We start from the raw sequence: 20,820 nt of genomic DNA on the forward strand, positions 1-20,820 counted from the left end.
CAGTCATCAGTTATGTTCTTAAAAAACAAAAATGTGAGCTAATTGTGCAGAATTTGTGAGTGTTGTGCTTGATTTTTTCCTTGAAAATGGGAGTGATTGGTGCACACTGTATCTGGGACAGCTGGGGGCGCGCAGCAGCAGCATGAAAATGTTGCGCGTTCAAGGGAGGAAAAAAAAAATCTCTCGCTCTGTAGAGCCTGCGCAGTTCAGCTGTTCTCGTCACTCCGAACTTTCGGGAGAACCACAGAAGGAGGGGAGAGAGGGAGAGAACAACGCCATTTTCCCTGGTAATTATTTTCTATATATTCAGCTTTTTTTTTTTTTTTTTTTACACCACACATCGCGATTAGTTCCCGATAGCAAACCGCACGCGTGTCGTCTACGCGCAGAAAAGCATGTATAGCTACCCAATGCTAAAAAGAGTGTAACGCAGAAGCTAGCAGGCGTTTCGTCCTCCCGTCGGCCACCGATACGTCGCGTAGCTCTAAGTGGCGCAGCGGAGCGGCGCACAAGTATAGCATGCGTCGTTTTACATCCGCGATTAATCCACGTATGAGTACCGAAATTCACAGTGAGTCGGGTTATGCCGTTTTTAACATAGCAGCGGTTCAACCCTGCGCAGCTAACAGAGATGGCGGTGTCTGCGAGCTACTCTCTGTGTGAGCCCGTCAGGCACGAGCAGTAGGGGGAGAGGCAGGAACAAGCTCAACAAAGGCATAAGAAAGATCGCTGCTGATTGGCTACCACGGGTCACGTGGTCAGAACAAACGCAATGCAAATTTCCATCATTTTATGCTGAGAAGTCCTTAACTATTAATGTGTTAACAAATACACATCCTATTCATTTTTACTTTACATGTAGAAATACTTTTTTAAAAAATGGACTTTAACAGAGTAGCTAGAGACACACCTCACTCATTGCCTCAGTTTAAAACACTACTCAAAACATACTTGTCTAAAGCAGCTTTTAATTCTTGATTTCAATGTTTTGATTGTTGGTTTTTACTTTAATCTTAATTTCTTTCGTCTGCTTCATTGATTTCATCGCTTTAACGTGCATTTGTAATTCTCCTTGTTAAATTTGCCTTGACACTTTGCCTCTCTTCTCTGTGTCTTTTATTGCTTTGTTTTGTTTCTCTGTTTGGACAGCACTAAATAAATCTGTTATGAAAAGTGCTATATAAATAAAGTTTATTATTATTATTATTATTATTATTTAAAAAAAGAAGGGGAAAAATACAGCATCATTAACTTGATGCTTGATTAGTCAAACATTCATCTGTTTAGGATTGGGTTTAGGTTAGTGTATAGATACATATATTAGTGTATGTAGTACAGAATTATATATGTACACACAAAGGCTTTTGTTGGGTAATTATGTTTATTGAATATAGTCCTAAAAAAGTGGATAAATGACAAAGACGTTGGTCATCAGATAAATATAGACACCAGATCACATTACAACAAAACATTTACCATCATTGTGGGTAATTCTACATCAGGGCGTTTTTATTTTAAAATCTATCCAGGAGGGGGCAGTGTAGGGAGACAGAATAAGGAAGGCAATGATGGAGATTCGTGAGCTAGGGTCCATAAATATTTACATTTCCTTTGCGTAGATGGAGCTGATCATGGCGCTGACTTTTCAATCACTATTAGCATATCTACCTTTTACTTACATTTACTGATTTCACTTTTGTCAAACTCAGCATACATTGTATGCTGAATTGTATGTATTGATTTAAAAAAAATGTCTGTTTGAAAGTGAAGGTGCAAACTTTTCTTTTTCTGATAAATAAATGTAATGCCATATTCTTAAAGAGCTGTCACTCAGTAAAGAGAACAACAGTAAAACAATAATGGTTTGTGGGAGAATGCAATATTAGGTATGCTATGCGTTTTAGAACTAGAGCTCTGGAATGTCTGTCATGCATTGTATTACGTCTCATTCGTTCTCCTTCGTCTCTTTTTTTTTTTTTGTTGCAGGACCTGTGCAGTCAGACAGGTGTCTTTAGTCCAGACTGGCACGTGGATCAGCACCAGACAATCCTTGTGGGCGGAGAAATTGGACTCTGTACCAGAGTCGTAGTGGGCCATCACAAGAGGAGGAAGAGGTGAAGGTGGAGCTATGTCGACCACTTGGCGTGATGACGATGAAGAGTTAAGGGTGGGAGGAGTAAAAGGCGGTTTGAGAGCCAAACCGAGGTTCTCCTTTACGGAGGTCAAACTGCTGCTGGAGGCAGTGAAGAGGAACAGATACATCATCCTTAGTGAGTAAGGCGGAGTGTGTGTGTGTGTGTGTGTGTGTGTTTTTGGTTGGTTTTGATAAGATTATCTTATTCCTTCTGTTTGATAGGACCTTGTCCAAAGCTTGTAGCAAGCAGCGGAATTGTACTGAGAAGTTATGCTTAAGCTTATTTGCATCCATCTTGGAGAAAAGAGGAGATAGTTATGGGCAGTGTGTTTTTGCTTGCCCCTAGGATCAGATTCAGCCAGGAGCTTGGTGACATTTGGTTCTGATATTAGAGATGTAAAGTGGGCTCCTGGTTCTGGAAGTGTTTCTTCCTCTTGCTTTTCCTATTTCAGTTCTCTTTTTAAAATGACATCTGCAATGTTGCTTAACATGAAAGCACAGCATCATCCTGAATAATGATCATAACCACCAGTTTCTTTCATCGTAACTTTTGGTGGACAGTTTGGTGGATAGTTCTGAATACTATAATATCCATGAACCTCGGCTGCTGTTGCTGTGGAGGAGAAGCCAGTAATAAGCGTGAATGACAGTGGTAAAAAATTAAAGTGGTTTGCTGTCGCAGCTGTAACAAAAACATGAAGCCATAATTCATGAATTTACACAAAATTGAATCACAAATGAAAAGTTAACTGATTCGAGCTCACACCATGTGTTTGTGGCACAGGTGACAGAAACGTGATCGCTGTGATTGGATGTTTCTTGCTGAAATGCACCATTGAAGAGCTTCGCCTTTTTATCAGAGAACCAGATGTTTCCTGACACAGATGTTATTCCTTTTTACTGATTGTTGGACGTGAGCCAGGTGAACTCTGTGCAGTGAGGACACCGACGCTGTTGAGAAATATTAAATATGAGCAAAACCAAGTCTCACATCATCGTATTTTATCTCACTCCCATCTGTAGGGAAGTTTAACCAAGGTGTGTCAGCTGAAACCAAGAAACAGACCTGGGCTGAAATCACAAATCAGATCAACGGTCTGGGAGAGAATCACAGAGAGGTTTGTGATTGTCATCATCTTATTAGGGTTGTGTGTATTTCCAGGTGTAATGTTCAGGTATACTGTCAGACATAATTTTGTTTTACTTATAGATGTGAAATCTGCATTTAATACATTTCTCAAGCAAGTGTTCATCTCAATATCAGCCTTTTGTATAGATCACACCAGTGGTTCCCAAACGTTTGACCTGCAGCTGAATATTTGCTTTGTCCACCTCGACCCACTTCAGTTCAGATGATAAATACCGATAATCAAAATTGCTGGCACTTAATTTTCTGTTCAGTGACTAATCCACAAAATTTTTCTTGGCTAGTTTGAAGCATCTGTAGAGGCTACAGCAGCATCAGGCTGCTACTTGAGGAAGCAGGTATTTCAACATGATAGAAGACTTCTTAAAGGCGGTTGTATCTTCTCACAGGTGCGTCAGATCATGAAGAAATGGGCTGACCTCAAATGTGATGGAAAGAGACGCATCGCGGCCCTGAGGGGCCCCAACGGCAGCAACCTGAGGAAGAAGAACCTGGGCCCCGTGGAGAGGATGGTCCATAGGATACTAATGATGAGTCCCAGAGGAGGTGAGCGAGACATTGGATTTGAAATTTGGTCGTACTGGTAGAAAAATCATTTCTGGTGGAATCTTTGTTTTGAGAGCTTTAATCCAGAAGACAGATTTTACGTCCTGAAGTGGTTAGTCTTTTGCTGCTGAATAGTGTTTTTTATAACGTCCATGCTGAGAGGAAATCTGTGTGGATTTGACTGAACAATATTTAGACAATTTTTTCTCCAGCATAAAGAAAATGTAAAAATTCAAAGGCAGCAGCATATTTGAGGTGTAGTGCATCCAAGTAGTGATGCTTAAATTCATGCAAATGGCAGAGAGAGAGTCAGTTTGAATTATTTTATGTGTCTGCGGTTGGAAATTAATCCGGTTGTTAAGAACCAATAAAATGAATTAGAATATCCATGGATTGGCTTTTCTATCAATCCTGTGGTTTGTACCGACACATCCCCAGATGAAGCAGCTCTGCTGCTTAAACAAAAACTAAAACCACAAAGGCCTTACAGAAAACAGATCATATGGAAATGGAGTGGAAGTAGAGGGATAACAAAAGTCCCTGTAATTGAATAAATAGTGATATTTATACAGCACTTTTCATACAAGAGATGTAGCTCAAAGTCCTTTATAATAAAACATCAATACGTCATCAATACATGATAAAATATCTAAATGCAAATAAAAACAGAAACCAGTAAGAACAGTAAAATATGAGAGAATTAATTAAAAGTCAAGTAAAATAAAAAGGTTTCCAGCTGTCGTTTGAAAATGTTCACTGAGCATCTCTTAAAGCTCTTGGCAGGGTGTTCGATGGTTTGAGCATCGTTAAAGAAAACTGCCTGTTTTCTTGTGCATACAATTGTGTGTGTTTAAATTGCCATTATTTTGAAGTGTTATGGTTTGTCTTTATTGAACTAGTTTTCATGTGTTGGTTCTCAGATGGAGACAGTGATCAGGACATTGGAGAAGATGATGATTTCTCGAAGCTTTACACTAAAGGCCTATCCTCGAATCCTGCTCCCTACTCCTACCTCAGCCTGACGGACAGCTCCCACTCGTTACCTGGAGGAGCCTGCTTAGACCTCTCTCCTCTCTCCTCACCAGAGAAAGAACTTGGTGGTAAGTAGAACTGGTTACTAAGCTGCACCAGTAACATGGCAGGAAAGTCACTGGTGCACACCAACATGAAAATCGTCCAGTCAGTTTCTCTTTAAATTTGAAGATCCCATGACGTGGTTACACAGCTTTACCAATTACCAAAGATAATAAACTGAAAGTCATCTGGATTACATTTCTATTGTAAGTGTGAAGCACTTGGGTTTTAATATTGTGGACTTTTGAACCTGACTCAGAGTGCACAGCAGAGTCACGAAGACCTGAGTGAGAATAAACATTTTCTTTGGTCGACGACAGTGGTTTTATTTTAATGCGTGATCACTTTCTTTTCTACTCTGTTGCCTCCTCTCTAAAATACTTAATAACTGAGGTAGTCGTAGACATTTTAACATTGCAAAATTTCTGCCTGCTGCTGAGCCCTTCAGTCATGTCATTGCTGTGTATTGTCTTGCAGGAGATCCTTTCCATTCCTCCTCTGACTTTGACGTAGACCTGGGTGATGATGGAGGTAAGAGTGTAGTTTTATACAGCTGCTATTTTCATACCAACCACCCTCTCCACAACATTCTGGCAGGACAGAGAAGCAGCTACAGCTGCAGCAAACGTCTCATCTCACTGCGCTGCAGAACAGAGAGGTTCAGGAGATCCTTTGTTCCCACTGCCATCAGGCTTTACAACACATCAGCCAAAGGAAGTGGACTAATCTAATTATTATTGTTTATTTATTATTTAGTGTTTTTATTATTATTATTATTATTATTATTATTATTATTATTATTATCAACAATGAGCTAATGGAGACATGAATTTCCCCTAGGAGATAAATAAAGTATCCATCCATCCATCCATCCACCCACCCACAGATTGTGAAGACAGTCTATTCTATTGTTAAACAAACAGCAGCTGCCAGAAGCAGCTCAGGCTGCACTGACTGTCCTTTCACCTGTTTGATTGGTTGATATAATATTCATAAAAAATTGTGTTTTTTTCACTTGAAATTTTACATTTTTAATTTTCTCATAATATTATGATTTTATTCTCATAATATTACTTTTACATAACTTTTTCTTGAAATTTCCGATTTCTTTTTTTTCCCTCAATGTGGCCTTAATTACCAAATCAGATCCAGACAGTGAGGAATAAAGTTTTTTTAAACTGAAAAAGAAAAAAAAGCATCGATATAATCTGCATCATCAGTACCATGAGTTTATGCATCACATTTTGTATTTGAAAAGTAAAATGGGATCCCAACATGAATCTGTGTGGCCTCTTGTAAAAGCTGTGAAAAAGCTCTTAAAACAGAAAGTGTGTGTAGATCAACTAAATGGATGTCTCTTCTCTCTGTCATCTACCAGAACACAACATGGACTTTGAAGAAAATGATGACTCCTTGTTCTCCTCCCATCCTTCTTCTCTTCCCCCGCCCTCATCTACCTCCCTGGACCCCCTGCCGGATGATGCCTTGCTGAGGATCAAGCCAGTCCACACTTACTCCCGAAACAACAGCCAGAATCACAACCACATCCAGAACCACAACTACTCGAGACCAACACCTGGACCCTCTTCCGCTGTGGCCTCCACCTCCTCCGTTCTCCCTCCAGTATCTGATTCAGATGCTGCCTCATCCTCCGCTGCACCTCCTTTGTCTCAGTCCCCCACAAATGCCAAAATGACTGGCTCCTCCATCCCTGCTCCCCCTCCTGCATCCTCCTCCTCTACGCCTGTTGCAGCCAATAACTCTACCTCTCACCCTGTGCCCTCTTCATCCTCATCCTCCGTCCCACCACCTCCTGCTCCTCCTCCTGCTTCCTCTGCTGCTGTATCCTCCTCCTCTTCTGGTGCTGCTGTAACCACCGCTCCCTCATCTTCTGTCCCTTCAGCGAGCCTTCAGCAACCACCTCCCTCCTCCTCCTCCTCTTCCTCCTCCTCCTCCTCCTCCTCCTCCTCAGTCCTCCCATCCAATCAACCCCCAACCTCAACCTCAAACTCATCTGACCCTCTGCCGGCTGGAGCGTCCTCCCGCAGGTCCCAGAACCACGTGGCCCAGATGGCCTCTCAGAGCCTCCAGCAGCAGCGGGCCAGCAGGATGCTCCTGACCTCGGTGTCTCAGTCTCTGGAGGTGCTGGCTCAGTCTGTCCAGCTGCTGGTGGAGAGCCAGCAGGAGTTTGTGCAGGAGTCTCTGCTGCTGCAGAGAGAGACAGTGGACATCCTGAGGGATTTCTCCAACACGGCGCTGACTATGCTGAGGGACAAAGCCAACAGTGGACATTTGCCGACACATCATCATCCCCCTTCACACTTCTGAAAAGTGGACATGAACAAACTAGTAGGTTTTTACAAAATGAGACAAAATGGGAAGGAACAAGCCAAGTGCAGGGGAATTTTGAGTGCTTCAGGTTTAAACTTCTGTCTTATTAGTTAACATCATAAAAGAGAAGGTGATATTTGACTTTAACAACCTGAAAATGGGACAAATTATTTGCCCAAAGGCACAAAAACATGCCGCTTTGAGTCTTGTTTTTCGTTATGTATCTGCTGTTGGTTTGTAGCAGGCTCGTGTGTTATCCGCACTGTAATTGGCAGTTTAAAGTGGGTTTAAAGTGAGTTGTTTTGAGCTGCTGAAATCACCCGCTTGCAGTGAGCGGCGATGGGACTGTGCTCATGTGTGGAGAAACAAACGCAGATAAGATGATGCAGAGACAAGAGTCCCGCATTTCATTTAACATTCGGCTCACTGAATGACAGGAATTGAGCAAAGCAACTGTAACATGTCAGAAGAATATAAATAGATACTAATCTTGCATTTTAGATTTTAGAGCCATACGGTCACCATTTTAATGCTTTCAATGCTGATAAACTTAATCTATACTGGCTCAGCTCAAACTAGCCCCCCAGTCTCACTGTTATTTCCAACATGGCAGGTGCTGAGACAGAGCAGGAAGAAAATGAAAATGAAAAGAACTGTTTAGTTGAGGTTGCTGCTGAATTTACTGCTGCTGGTGAAAAAGTTTCTTGTGTCATTTCCAAAGGGTTAATCTTTTTAAATTAAGGAAAAAAATCTTCTCGCTGGTTTGTCTGTGCGATCTAATAACCTGCTTCTAAAAGGCCTCCACAGTTTGGTCTGGGAGTGCCTCAGTAACATGAATTGGAAACTCTGTTTAATTGACTGAGAGAAGAGAATAAACAATTGTGCATGATCCAGTTCAAGAAATCATCCCGTTACAGATGTAATACCAGATCCCAAACACCTGCCTCTGGACTCAGGCTACATCTGGGTCAGTGTCATCTGATGCAGCTAAAATCACAATGAATGGGTATTAAATAAAGCAGCATAATCATTATTATTATTATTATTATTATTAAATACATGTCTTTGATTAGGGAGGGAGGGAGAAATCTAATTTGCTGTTGCTGATCAATGAAAACTGATGTGTTTAAAATTCTGTGAGTCGATTGTCTTGTGGGAGTTAATTCGAGCAGGTTAACATTATCCCACAATGCTAAGTAAAAACAAGCAAACAAGTAATGATGAAACAAGTGTCACTGATGGTGCTAAATATTTAGATTTTGCCATCGTTACTACAGTCTTCCTCTTTAAATCTTAAAAGTACTGACTCAGAGATGGACTCGGCTAAATCCCCCGAGGGTAATGTTTTCTTTTAGTCCACCAACGACTCTGCGTCACAGGCGCTGTGTGATGTTTCTAACTGTTTAAAGACTCCTTCAAACCTCCGACACTGTCTTTTTCTGGCACCGGGCAAACAGTTCGAGGAGCGATGTGGATAAATGTCATTTTAAAATTGTGATGTCAAAATCAGTGGAGAAGCTGTTAAAACGAGTTCAAATGTTAAATGTGTAGACCCAAAAACCAGGAGTTTGTTTAAAATGTTTGTCTCTTTCTCCCCGGTCTCAGATCAGTCAGAAACATGCTGAATAAAGATGAATATGACGAAAGCAGTTCTATCGTGCAGTGGATAAAAAATATTTGTAAAACTCTTACTAAAAGCTATTAAAGGAAGTTTCATGGTAGGACCGCACTACCAGCCCAATGCAGTTAAATGCTTTTGCTGTTGTTAGTCAGTTGAACCCTGCTGCAGGCCTGACTGCTCCCACCAAGTTCTGAATGTGGTCAAACGGTGAACGTGGCTGGTGAATTTTGTAACATAGATTTAATGTAGAATCAGCTGAGCCAGTTCCCGCGGAAAATTGTCCCACCCCATAATCCTTCCCTTCCACCTGACACCCTGGCAAGCATCAAATTTCTGAGCGTTTCTAGAAAATCTAAGAAAAGCTTCAATCTCTAGATCTGAAATTTGAAGCAGCAGCTTGTAAAGTAAACCAGAGTCATGTACACACACCTGCTTTCAAACAGACCAATAAAAAAACTGTAACCCTGAGTAGAAACTGAGACAACAGTCCGAGAAGCAGTTGTACTTGTTGGTATTAAAGATGTAACTGCTGCCCATAATACCACATAAAGATGACGAGCTTTTGAATTCTTGCTCTTTGCTCCTCCTCCTGAATCTGCAGACCTTACCCTTGGAGATGCAGTTTCATCACTTGCAGCTGGCTCTCTGACCAATCGACTGTAACCAGGCTCTGTGATGTTTCTTACAACCAAATCCTGAGGATAAAGATTTTTTTAATAAAAAAAAAAAGAAAAATCTGTTGGGAGAGTGTTTTCTTTTTGTTTTTTTTATAGCACAGTATGTGGTGAGGTCTGCTTATATGTTTTATTTTTCTTATTGTTAACAAATCACGAGAGCAACAACACTAACGGGGACTGTGTGTGTATCAGAGCCTGATGTGTCTCATACCCCGAAGCCATAGAGCTCCACTGATTCCAAAAACTGTTAAAAACACAACCTTTACTTTACTTTATTTTGACTCGGTGCCACACACACTCTGGCCTGCTGACCCAAATACTCAGTAGACTAGAGAACCAAATGTAGAGCAGTCCTACTTGTTAGCTAAAAACTACAATGTCCATCTGTTTTAGGAAATTACTTTACGGTTTTAAATAGAACTATTTGTTTATGAACTGTTTTTAAACAAGATTTATAACCTCAGTTGGAACCAATGGTCTTGGAGCTGAGAGCCGCGGACAGAGTAGGGAAGTCAGGACGTATTGAGGGATGGATTAACACTTGTTTCTGGTCTTTTCATGGGATTTGATAACAATTAGGAAATATCAAATACCTGAGTTCACAGGCAGCTTGTTCTGATGACTCATATTTCTGCATATGACACAAACTCATATCATCTGTGTGTAAGGCACAGAGAGGTGTGGGGCCTTTTTAGTCTTATTGTGAAAGCACAACACCTCAAATAAGTCAGCACATGACAAGATTTTCTTGTGTGGGTGACGTGGGGGGGGTTTATCATATCATCATCCTGTCATCTGCTTTCCAGTCATAGCCAATGACCAGTTCAGTATTACCAACATCTTCATCAAACATCTGTGTTTGTCACTAATGCTGCCAAACTCAGGAAATCATCATCCTCATCAGCAGCATCACTGGCAGATTTACACTTTTAGTAACCACTGATAATGTGGCTCAGCAAATACACAAAGATAAAAATCGCTCAGTATTCTTGTGTAAAAAAAAACAACAACAAACAAGCAAAAACAACAATATGGAAGTAGCATCTTCCTGTATGTTTTGATTTGACTTTCCTCCCCACCGGTCAGATGAGCTTTACTCTCCAGTCCAGATGGCCAGCTTCCAAAAACGTACCGGTGGTGCAATGCTTGAAATGAACTGGACAACTGATGAGACGATTAAACGATGGAGAGGAAACAGGTCATCTGACCAGAAAAGCAGAGCTGATAATGTCGCATCTCAAGTCCTCAGCATGTTGCTTGTATCAGTTGTATCACTTCTTGTGGCTTAAGCTCTTCATTTGCTCCAAAGAAGGAAATATATTAACAACTTGTTTCACATTTTCTTATGTTGTTATACTTGTTTACAAGTTTATCAAAAAGGGAAAAACTGAAATATCACATTGATGTGAGTGGCTCCCACTTTCTTTAAAAGAAGTATTTTTACTCTGCAGGAAGGGAGTGTATAAACTGCACTGATGTTGAAATATGGATTTTTAATTTTCAAGCTGTGAGAAATTCGCAACAGTTCAACAGCAACATTGGTCCATGGTTACATTAGTGGAACAATTGTTTGCCATTTTATTTCTATTCACTGTGGCTGTCTGTGATACCACTGGCAACTTTCTCCATTGTTCTTTTGTTCCATGTCTTTCCATGTTCTGCTTGGGCTCCTCTCTGCAATGACATCCTCTGTTGCTTGTCTTCTGCCTCACTCTTTGTAAGGCGGAAGACAGGCTTTGTGTCACTCATCTCACAACCAGCTGCACATACAGACCAATGTTATTTCTCCATCTTGGAAGACGGCTCATTATGATGAAACTAGCTTGTTGTCTAACTATGGTAGGAACAAGGTATCCTCCAAGCTGGACCAAAAGACCCCTTTACCACTCTCTCAGGCTTCCTGGAGGTGATCAGAATGCACCTCTCCTACCAGTCTGGCTAATGCAGTTCCTCTGAAAACTGTCCCATTACACAAAACTAAGAGTTCATCAGGTTGAAACAGATTACAGCTGGGCACTACTCCAAAGTGTTCTGCTATCATCCATCAGCAAGACATTCCCAGCTGCTTGGACAGGGCTTTTAACATATGTTCAAAACTGAAGACATGGAAGGACATCAGAGTGTTTACAGTGCTGCACACATGCTCTGCACACATGCTCAAAACTGTCGCTCAGTTAATTGGGGAGAAAAATGGCTGACAAATGTTTGAGGGATTTTGCAGCATTTGTATTTGCCAGGTTGCAAACACTACCTCAGTGACCACAGTACTCAAACTCTTCTGCTGACTGTGCACTGTATTAACTGGCAAACACATCATTGATACTCTCCTGGATAATATGAAGGCCAGGCAGAAACTTAATAAAAGAACCCAACATGGAAGAGACAGAAGAAAGATAATGAAGAAAAAAAGAAATGCCCACACAATTGTTGGCGCATCTCCCTTTACATATGACAGAAATGGGGGGGGAACTTGTTTGTTCATAAAACTGCTTCAAATGCTCAAACAAACTGGCTTCAGCCGTAGCGGATGCATCTGTACCATCTGTACCGCTAACACCAGCAAAGCTTGGCCGTGTCTATGGAGACGTCATGCGGCATGCCGTAAAAATGGTCACACAGTGCTTGCTCAGTTAAAGCTGAAAATAGACATCAATTAGAATGAGGAAGTGATATCTCTCCTTGCATCTGATCTCACAACAGCATTCTGTCCCATAAAGGAACCTGTGCCTGTTTGCAATTTACTGCCCACTTGTTGTAGCAGCAGGTTACTGTTCCTTGACTTCCAGCAATTGTACCTATCGTTTCTGTCATTTTTGTGGGTATGACTGCGTCCCATTGACAAAGGTTGGGGCTTGTCAAGCAGAGAGGACAGCAGGGAGTTTTTCTTTGGAGATGTGCCCATTGAGGATAATCCTGGAGTCTTCTCCCATTCGGAGATCCTTCTGAGATCAGTCAATCCGAGATATTGCGCGCCTTGTACACGTGCAGATGTATGTGCTTTTTAGGCTGTTTGTCAGTAAGTAAATGCTACGACTCCTCAAGACCGAGGTTCCTGCGTCTCCCATGTGCTTCCCAACTACAGTCCAGACTGTCATGGTTTTTGTCTGCCCCGCCCTAATGTGTTTCACCTGTGTTCAATCACCCTTGCCTCCCCTTGTCTATATAGTCCTTGTGCTCCCCTTTGTCTGTGTCAGTTCGTCTGTTTAGTTCAGGGTTTGTTCACGTCGTCAGGTTACTAAACCTGTCTGCACCGTCCCCCAGAGTGTTGGCTGCATTTGGGTCCACCCCTACTTACCTGAAAACCCTGACACAGACGATATGAGCCAGGAAAGGTTAACAACACTGAGACAGGAAATTGCAGGACTCTGAGTTGTCACTGTGTTATTCTCAGGTAATGAGATAGATAAATCGGCCTCAGGATAGAGATCCTATCCAAATTCATCTGCATCAATTTAATGCAAACTGAAAGCAAGAAGAAACTTATTGTTGCTTTCGTTTCCCGAAACTTCCAGTCAAATGTCACGTTTCTTTGAGTATTAAATTTAATTAAAGCTGGAATTAAATTAAATTATATTTTGATGATTCTTTTATGCTCTGAGAGCAATCAGCCCACGTTACACCTTTATGATGACCTACAATAGAAGGTTAAAAAAAATAAAGCAGAAATCCCCTGAGGGTTGGACCTGACTCTGAACTTGATAAAGACAAGAGCAGAGACACATGAGGAAGACAGAGCAGCACGCTGCTTCATGCTGGGCGGACATGGATCACAGAGTGCTGATAGTGCTACTGTCTCTCTGGGGCCCAGGTAGGACTCTGGCATAATAATGATGTTTGAAGGTGTTTATGTTTGTAGAGGCAGAGTGTGGTTGTGTGTGTGTGTTTTAAAATGTTTCTTATTACATAGGCCAAATCCCTGTGTTCACTTCACACAGATCTGAAACATTCTGCCTGGTTCACTGTGCTCTGTGGTGACACTGTTGCAGCTCTATCTATGTAAATACTGTCCCTATGATATTGATATTACAAAGGAAAAATACTGCTATTATTAAATTTACTGTGTTGAGTAACTACAGCAGATTGTATTGTACTGATATCATCAATTAAAACTAAGATGAAGATTTATGAAGTCATAAATACAATAACTATGACAGAAACATCCCAAAACATAAACATAGCAATATTTAAAAAAATATTATATTAATTATTCAAATTACAGGATGGGATGTAAAGTAAATTAAGTTCAATTCATTATAAAATCATAACATATAATACATACAGTATTTTACACATATTATATTCCCCGTCCCTGAGATATTACATGATATATTAGGAATATTAGAGCTTGAAATGACAAACAAAATGATCTGGATGTTTTCTTCTTAATGATAACTTTAAATTTTGATGCAGTCAGGCCGAGTAATACAGAGGATCATCTGCTGCTTTCACATAACATATAAAATACAAATTTCACTGTAGGAGAAACATTTTCGTATTCAAATTATTGTAATATCTTTCTGTGATATTATGTCAATGGCAATCATACAAGACTATGTTAACGAGGCCTGTGTCAGACCAACACAGTTACAACTAATAAAACTGATAACTGGTTTGCTAAATTTACAGCAGGTGTGCAAATAATCAAATATTGACCTGTTATTTTATTCATATCACACATCGTATGTCCGCTCCCTCAGAGGTTTGTCAAGAAAGGAACAGAACCCTTGGAACTTCCTTTCAGAATTTTTCAGAATAAAAGCTCACAACAGCTTGAAATAAAGTATTGCTCCAAAAAAAAAAAATTGCTAGAGAGTTAGTTATTCTTTAGGTAACTATTTTTGGAACGGAGATCTTTTTTCTTTTTTTTTTCGATTTAACAAAAAACATATCAAGTTTTGGCCGTGGGCTGCCAGTTGCCGACTTCTGCTTTATGGGGTCCTTCATGGATTTTTTTTTTAGTGCTTGATCATTTGTACTGTAAATCTAACACACCCATTACTACTATTATTAGTTGTAGCTGTGTTACTCAGAGAGAGGCTGGGGGAATTTATTAAAGCAGTAGTATTAGCCAGCTAGCCTATTAAAATAAAAACCTTTACGAGCTCTGGGGGGCCCTCTGGTGGTCATGTGGTCTCTAAGCAGGTGCTTAGGGAGCATGTTTTTGAGTTTCCTGTATCTGAAGATGTTGAGGCAGATAGTTAGAAGACACTAGACTTAAATCTCTGCAAAGCTCTGGTCAAATCTCTTTATTTTCACATTTATTTTCTTATGTTTCTCCTCAGGGCTCTGGGCTGAGGACACACACACTTCAACGGGTAAAGGAGGAAAAGAATTACAAACACTGAAACCAGTGTCTTGTTTTGCTAATTTTAAATAAATGGAAGTACTGATAATCTTTTCTGTGTCTTGTCAGTAATGCCCGATGATATCAGGTTGGTCGGAGGGGCCAACCGTTGCGCCGGTAGACTAGAGATGAAAAAGCAGGGAAACTGGACCCCTGTGAATAACCAGTACAAGGACCTGAAAAGAGCAGCTGCAGTGTGCAGCCACCTCAACTGTGGCTCTGCTGTTTCAATACGAGGAGGACAGAAATCCGCTGTTCATCCTCCTTTTGACATCGCTTTCTTTTTTTCAGAGCCAAGCTACAGCCTTGAAATCACATGTTCAGGTGAGTGTCATTAACTAAGAAGTGACAGTAAACTGTACAGCTGCCATCATAGTTCAGTTTCCTCCTTTATCTGTCACCGCGGTGAAGAACGGAATATGAACCACGTGAGCACAACTCACGGCCTTGGTCCTTCTAAAACTGTTACAAAGAGCAGTTTTCTGACCCGATACTGCTGTGCTTAAGGTTTGGTTAGAATTAGGAAAACATCATTATGTGGGTTATGGTTAAACTTAGTGCTTTATTATGGTTAGGGGCTTCGTTATAGTTAAAATAACTGCTTGGTCAAGGTTAGGTGCTGATTGTGGTCATAGTCAGAAACCAACACTGACTGTTGGTATGAAATGTGGAGTGAACAGTGGTCTACCATGTCCTGTGAATTGTTTTTTTTATTTTTTATTTTAGTATTACTGGATGATCTCACACTAAAGATACAGACAGGAAACATGAGATGAAAGAAGAGGGTTATGATAAAAAAAAGAAAATTATGGTTTGTCTGTTTACATCCATAGCATAAGTTTCTGCATGTGTTATTCAGGCCTAATACTATTTTCATCTAAGGTTGAATGAAACAGCAAGCTAAACTCATTCCTCCAAAAACCTCCAATGAACAGACACATGTAGTACTTGGCAGGATTTGTAATGGATAAAAGGTAAAACTGCAACAAAACAAATGACACAGGTATTCAGTGTTTCTTTTATGTTTAACTCTAGCTACAGCTAAGTAAGAAATAGGTAAGTATACCAAATTATAGAATATAAAATTAGTCATTTATATCAAATACAACGATATATTTATTCCTTAGGTTTCTAAACAAAAGCGCACTTACTGGGAATGCCAAACAAAGACAACAGCAAATGGATAGATGAGGATTGCCAACTTCCCCACATGTGAACGAACACATGTTGGAATTTCAATCCTACAAGTTACCAAAATAATAAACCCAGCTTCAAAATTAAATTTCTTTTAACTTAATCTTTCCCTAATCTGTTACATTATAGACCTAATTTCATTTGTTAGATTTGAGACAACATTTTCCTTATTTATCAGTATAAATTGCAGAGATACATTTATGCAAAAATAAGTAGTGAAGTCCGAGAGCAGGATCCACAGTTTGACAAAGACCTACAGAATGTGTCTCATTTGATTCAGTGTTATTTGATCCACTCTCACTTTCCAGAATCTGTCAGGCTGGTTAATGGGACTGACCTGTGCTCAGGCAGACTGGAGGTGAGGTCTAACCTCTCGTGGTCGTCGGTGTGTGAAGATGACTTTGACCGGCAGGATGCAGAGGTGGTCTGTAGGGAGCTTGGTTGTGGGGCTCCTTCAGCTTTCCAAGGGGCGCTGTACGGAGAAGTGGAGTCTCCAGTGTGGACCGAAGAGTTCCAATGTGAAGGCAATGAGTCTGTCCTCCTGGACTGTAACAGCTTTAGGACCGTGAGAAAAACCTGCTTATCTGGCAAAGCAGTTGGACTCACCTGCGCAGGTAGAGGCACCGCTTTGATTTGAGTAAGCTTCTCTTCTGTTTCGAGTCATTTTATGTCTTTCCCTAATCTTTAATTTATCTTTATTCAGACCCTGATGAAGTCAGGCTGGTGGGAGGAGCTAACTATTGCACTGGTAGACTAGAACTGAAACACCACGAAGAGTGGAGAAAAGTGAGTAACCTAGACTTTGACTGGAACCTGGAGGCAACAGCTACAATATGTCGATGGCTGGACTGTGGCTCATCTGCTTCAACAAAGAGGACCGAGGATTCTTTCAAACAACCTGTGTGGTGGCTCAACTCTTCCTGTGTTCAGTCGAAATACAAACTGAAGCAGTGTGTGGCAGTAGGGAATAAAATGACCTATTCCAGACTGGAAATCACCTGCTCAGGTAAAACCATTAATGGCGCCTATACTAACAGCAATGTCACTGTGTTACATGGTCAGTTGTGGATTACGTTAGACTGAACTGCAAAGTTATCTAGGACGAACACAGAAAATGATGCTTGTACTAGAAGCTCATTTTTGTCTCATGGCAGAAGATGGTGGTTGTCTTATTATCTCCCACATTCCTTTACTGAGTGGAGTGGAGCTGCTTTGCTTTCTCAGCAGGAAGATTAGCACACCGGGCGCGGGCAGGGTTATGCCTTGTTATTGATTCTGTTTGTCATGTTCATGGACAGACTCTCAAGGCAAAGCCAAGGTGTGGACAGACAGAGCAATGACCTCAGGATTGTATCTCTGCTTGTGTCAGTTGATGTTATCCTGCGGGTTTCATCAGATTGTAACCTCCAGTGTGCACTGGGGCGGTTTGCAGTTTGTGCAAATTCCAAGACTGTGGTGCTCTGTTCCCTGCAGCGTCACGTACTTGACCGTGCGGCTGCTCTCAGCATTCATCTGCAGCACACAGCTCTCATGTGTCCATATCTCTGCCCTCCTCCCTTCGCCCTGGCGTCTGTAATCAGACTGGCTCATATCGTGTAAGATCCACCCTCTCAGTCACAGGTGACCACCTGTCACTATGACGACTCAAAGAATGGAATCACAGGTACAAGTGGCCCGAATTGGTTTCCTTCACAGGATAGGATGAGGAGCTCAGACAGCTGGGCAGAGATCAGAGTAGATCTGCTGCTCTTTGCTATAGGAAGCAGTGAGCAGAGGTGGTTTGGATATCTCAAGAACACCTTCTGGACGTCTTCCTTTTAAATCTTTTCTGGGCACGTCCAACTGGGAGTAGACCCCAAGGCAGACCCAGCACATGCTGAAGGGATTTCATGTCCCATCTGGCCTGGTAATGCCTCGGGATCTCTGCTGAGAAAATGGATGGATATTCAGAAGCTAAACATTGTCTCTCGCTCTCTCTCTCCCTCTGTATCCTCAGAATCTGTCAGGCTGGTTAATGGGACTGGCCTGTGCTCAGGCAGACTGGAGGTGAGGTCTAACCTCTCGTGGTCGTCGGTGTGTGAAGGTGACTTTGACCGGCAGGATGCAGAGGTGGTCTGTAGGGAGCTTGGTTGTGGGGCTCCTTCAGCCTTCCAGGGGGCGCTCTATGGAGAAGGGGCTCCAGTGTGGACCGAAGAATTCCGGTGTGCAGGCAATGAGTCTCTTCTCCTGGACTGCAGAAGGTCGGGCTCAGCTACAAAAACCTGCTCACCTGACAAAGCTGTTGGACTCACCTGCTCAGGTAAGAGGTGAGCTGCATAACTTTGATTCGGCGTACTGGATTATTCCCTCTACAAGTTATTCTCCTGTCTCAGATCCACACGATGTCAGGTTGGTGGGAGGGGCAAGCCGCTGCGCTGGTGAACTGGAGATGAAAAACCAGGGAGAGTGGAGACCAGTGGCTGAATGGGAATCTGAATGGGACCAGAATTCTGCAGCTACAGTGTGTAGACAGCTGGACTGTGGTTCTGCTGTTTGTGGAAAAATGACAGACATACATCCAGACAGACCTGTGTGGTGGGTCAAGAGTTCCTGTGTTGAGTCGGCATCTGCACTCTCCGACTGTGTGATGATGACTGATCCTACTGAAACCTATGCTGGCATCGAAGTGATATGCTCAGGTATTATTGGACAGTCACATCTTAAAGGGATAGTTTAGCTTATTTAAAGTGGGGATGTGTGAGGTAGTTATCTTTAACTTGCCGTCAAACAGCCCTTTGAAAGTACATTTTCTCACCTGTTATACCATATTCCTACACGAGTGCACTCACTGTACAAGCTGATCTGCGGTGTGATACAGTGCAAGTCATGGTAGGAAAACGTTAATGCAAGGTTGAGAAAATAGTTATTTATTAATCACCACACCCTCTGACCTATAGTTCACCTCACCCAGCCCTTTTGCACATAGTACCGCTGTACATTTACATTTACATTTACTCAGAGTGCAGATTATACAGTGACAATCGGGGGGGGGGGGGTCAAATTTTTCTCTGGGGCAAAAGGGAAAACAGTACAGTGTGTCAGTGAACTGAAGTGTTACAGTCCTTACAGTATCTTGCTTTATGAACTAAAACTGACAAATAAATGTAGCGGTGTAGAAATGTAAGAGAGGAAGTAAAGAGTACCATAAAGTTAAGTACAAGTACCTCAAAATTGTACTTAAGTACATTACTTAGAGTAAATGTACTTAATTACTTTCCACAACTGCCCATACAATTACTGAGCCTTCAGCAAACATGGATTTTAATATTGTTCAATGATCCAACAAGTAAAACTCCTGAATTCCTGAGTGAAAACAAAGGAGGTGACTATTAGGAGCTAATATCAAATAGGTAAAAGACCAACCATCACACACTGTTCAAATGTCAAAATAAAGTGCACCAGTGTTTGTTAGAATTAGATCATATATAACATTTTATATTGGTATTGAAATTACAAGTCGGCACTAGAAATGAAGGTGTGCTATCAGCTAGCTGACATTAGTTTCAACTAAACAATAACTTAAGGTTTAAGTTAGAAACTGGCTAACGTTAGCGTTCAGCCGTAGATACTTGATACAATCTAATTCAGAAGGTCTGAAGGTAAGAAAGTAAAGTGTATTAAACAAGCTAGATAGTTGCTGCTTACATTTACCTACAGTGTCAGTGCGACACACAAAAGAAGAGACTTGAGGATGGAGACAGACGAGACATTCAGCTAATGTCAAGGTTAAGAAATGGGGGTGGGGGTGGAGGTGGAGGTGGGCCCTCTGTCTCTCTGTGTTCACATGTCTGCTGGTTCAGCTCATTATCTCCCCTTGTGTTAACAGACTTGCTGGCTCAGCCAAGCATCTCCCTCTCTCCCTCCGCTGACGGAGACTCCAAGCAGTGGGCGTTTCGGGTGCTCATGGGCTCCGACTTCACCATCACATGCTCTACTGAACCACAGTACCAAGAAGGTTCCTTCCAGCTGATCTTCAGCCCCGCCCACAGAGAGCACAACCACACCCTGCCAGCTGTCAATCACTCTGCCCGTTTCCTGTTCACTGCTGCGGACCACACCCACCAAGGAAGCTACAGATGTGTTTATCACGTCCATGTTTTCTCCCATAACTTCTCCTCTGAGAGCCGGCCACTCTCTCTCACTGTCTCAGGTAACTTCATGGACAGTTTGTGTCAAACAGGGAAATGCAACACACACAGATCTTAACATGCAGGCGTTACGGTGATCATTTTGTTATGTGTGACAAAATGATGTCAAATCTAATGTCCTCTTACTTGCCTTTTGTGAGCTTTCAACCACATCTCACAGTCTGCATCAGCTGGCGCAGTGCACTTTGCAGCGCACAGTTTTCTTAAACTACAGTTAATAACTGTGGTAAGGAATGCAGTGTCGCAGTGTTGTGCTTTTGTACATTAATGCTGTTTCATGCAAAGGCCCAAACCTGACAGCATTAAAAAAAAAAAAGATTTGTTTTCTACATACCAGTAGTGTGTGAGATGAGTATCAGTTTAATGACTCAGGTTACAATGCTTTAGTTAGTTAGTTAGTTTCTGTTTTTCTTATACAGCTCAGCATGAATTGCATATAATTAACTGAATAATAATTAAATGAATGAATAAAAGCACCTTATTCATTCATTGGATTATTATTCAGTCTTACAAGCTACATCTCTACCTTCATGAAAGTAAAATGAAGCGTAAAGAAGTCCTCAAA

General features: G+C 41.5%; 2 protein-coding genes across 4 annotated transcripts in view; both read left to right on the forward strand.

The window, feature by feature from the left end:
• The first annotated feature begins 56 nt into the window (after positions 1-56).
• Positions 57-9,590, forward strand: LOC111647548 (uncharacterized). 3 transcript variants are annotated; one of them, XM_023397168.2, is made up of 8 exons: positions 57-287; positions 1,987-2,270; positions 3,158-3,252; positions 3,671-3,827; positions 4,748-4,927; positions 5,379-5,432; positions 6,280-7,250; positions 9,455-9,590. In XM_023397168.2, exons 2-7 carry the CDS (start codon positions 2,129-2,131, stop codon positions 7,227-7,229), a joined length of 1,578 nt encoding a protein of 525 aa, XP_023252936.1. In that variant the 5' UTR covers positions 57-287; positions 1,987-2,128; the 3' UTR covers positions 7,230-7,250; positions 9,455-9,590. The 3 variants fall into 3 exon arrangements, with proteins under 3 accessions (XP_023252936.1, XP_023252935.1, XP_087027567.1); XM_023397167.2 differs by lacking the exon at positions 9,455-9,590 and having other exon boundaries at positions 6,280-8,121; XM_087171441.1 differs by lacking the exons at positions 57-287; positions 9,455-9,590 and having other exon boundaries at positions 2,138-2,274; positions 6,280-8,121.
• Positions 9,591-14,814: 5,224 nt separating this feature from the next.
• The window catches only part of LOC147817202 (scavenger receptor cysteine-rich type 1 protein M130-like), a 9,194-nt gene continuing 3,188 nt past the window's right edge, over positions 14,815-20,820 (forward strand). Inside the window, exons 1-7 of the mRNA XM_087171430.1 lie at positions 14,815-14,845; positions 14,944-15,198; positions 16,377-16,682; positions 16,772-17,074; positions 18,065-18,367; positions 18,441-18,746; positions 19,934-20,257. Of these exons, the coding sequence (XP_087027556.1) occupies positions 14,946-15,198; positions 16,377-16,682; positions 16,772-17,074; positions 18,065-18,367; positions 18,441-18,746; positions 19,934-20,257 (1,795 nt within the window). The 5' untranslated portion in view covers positions 14,815-14,845; positions 14,944-14,945. The remainder of the gene's footprint in view (positions 14,846-14,943; positions 15,199-16,376; positions 16,683-16,771; positions 17,075-18,064; positions 18,368-18,440; positions 18,747-19,933; positions 20,258-20,820) is intronic.

Source organism: Seriola lalandi, unplaced genomic scaffold (genome assembly GCF_002814215.2).
Source record: "Seriola lalandi dorsalis isolate HSWRI2012SDOR001 ecotype SW California unplaced genomic scaffold, Sedor1 jcf7180002054998, whole genome shotgun sequence".
NCBI classification, from domain to species: Eukaryota; Metazoa; Chordata; class Actinopteri; order Carangiformes; family Carangidae; genus Seriola; species Seriola lalandi.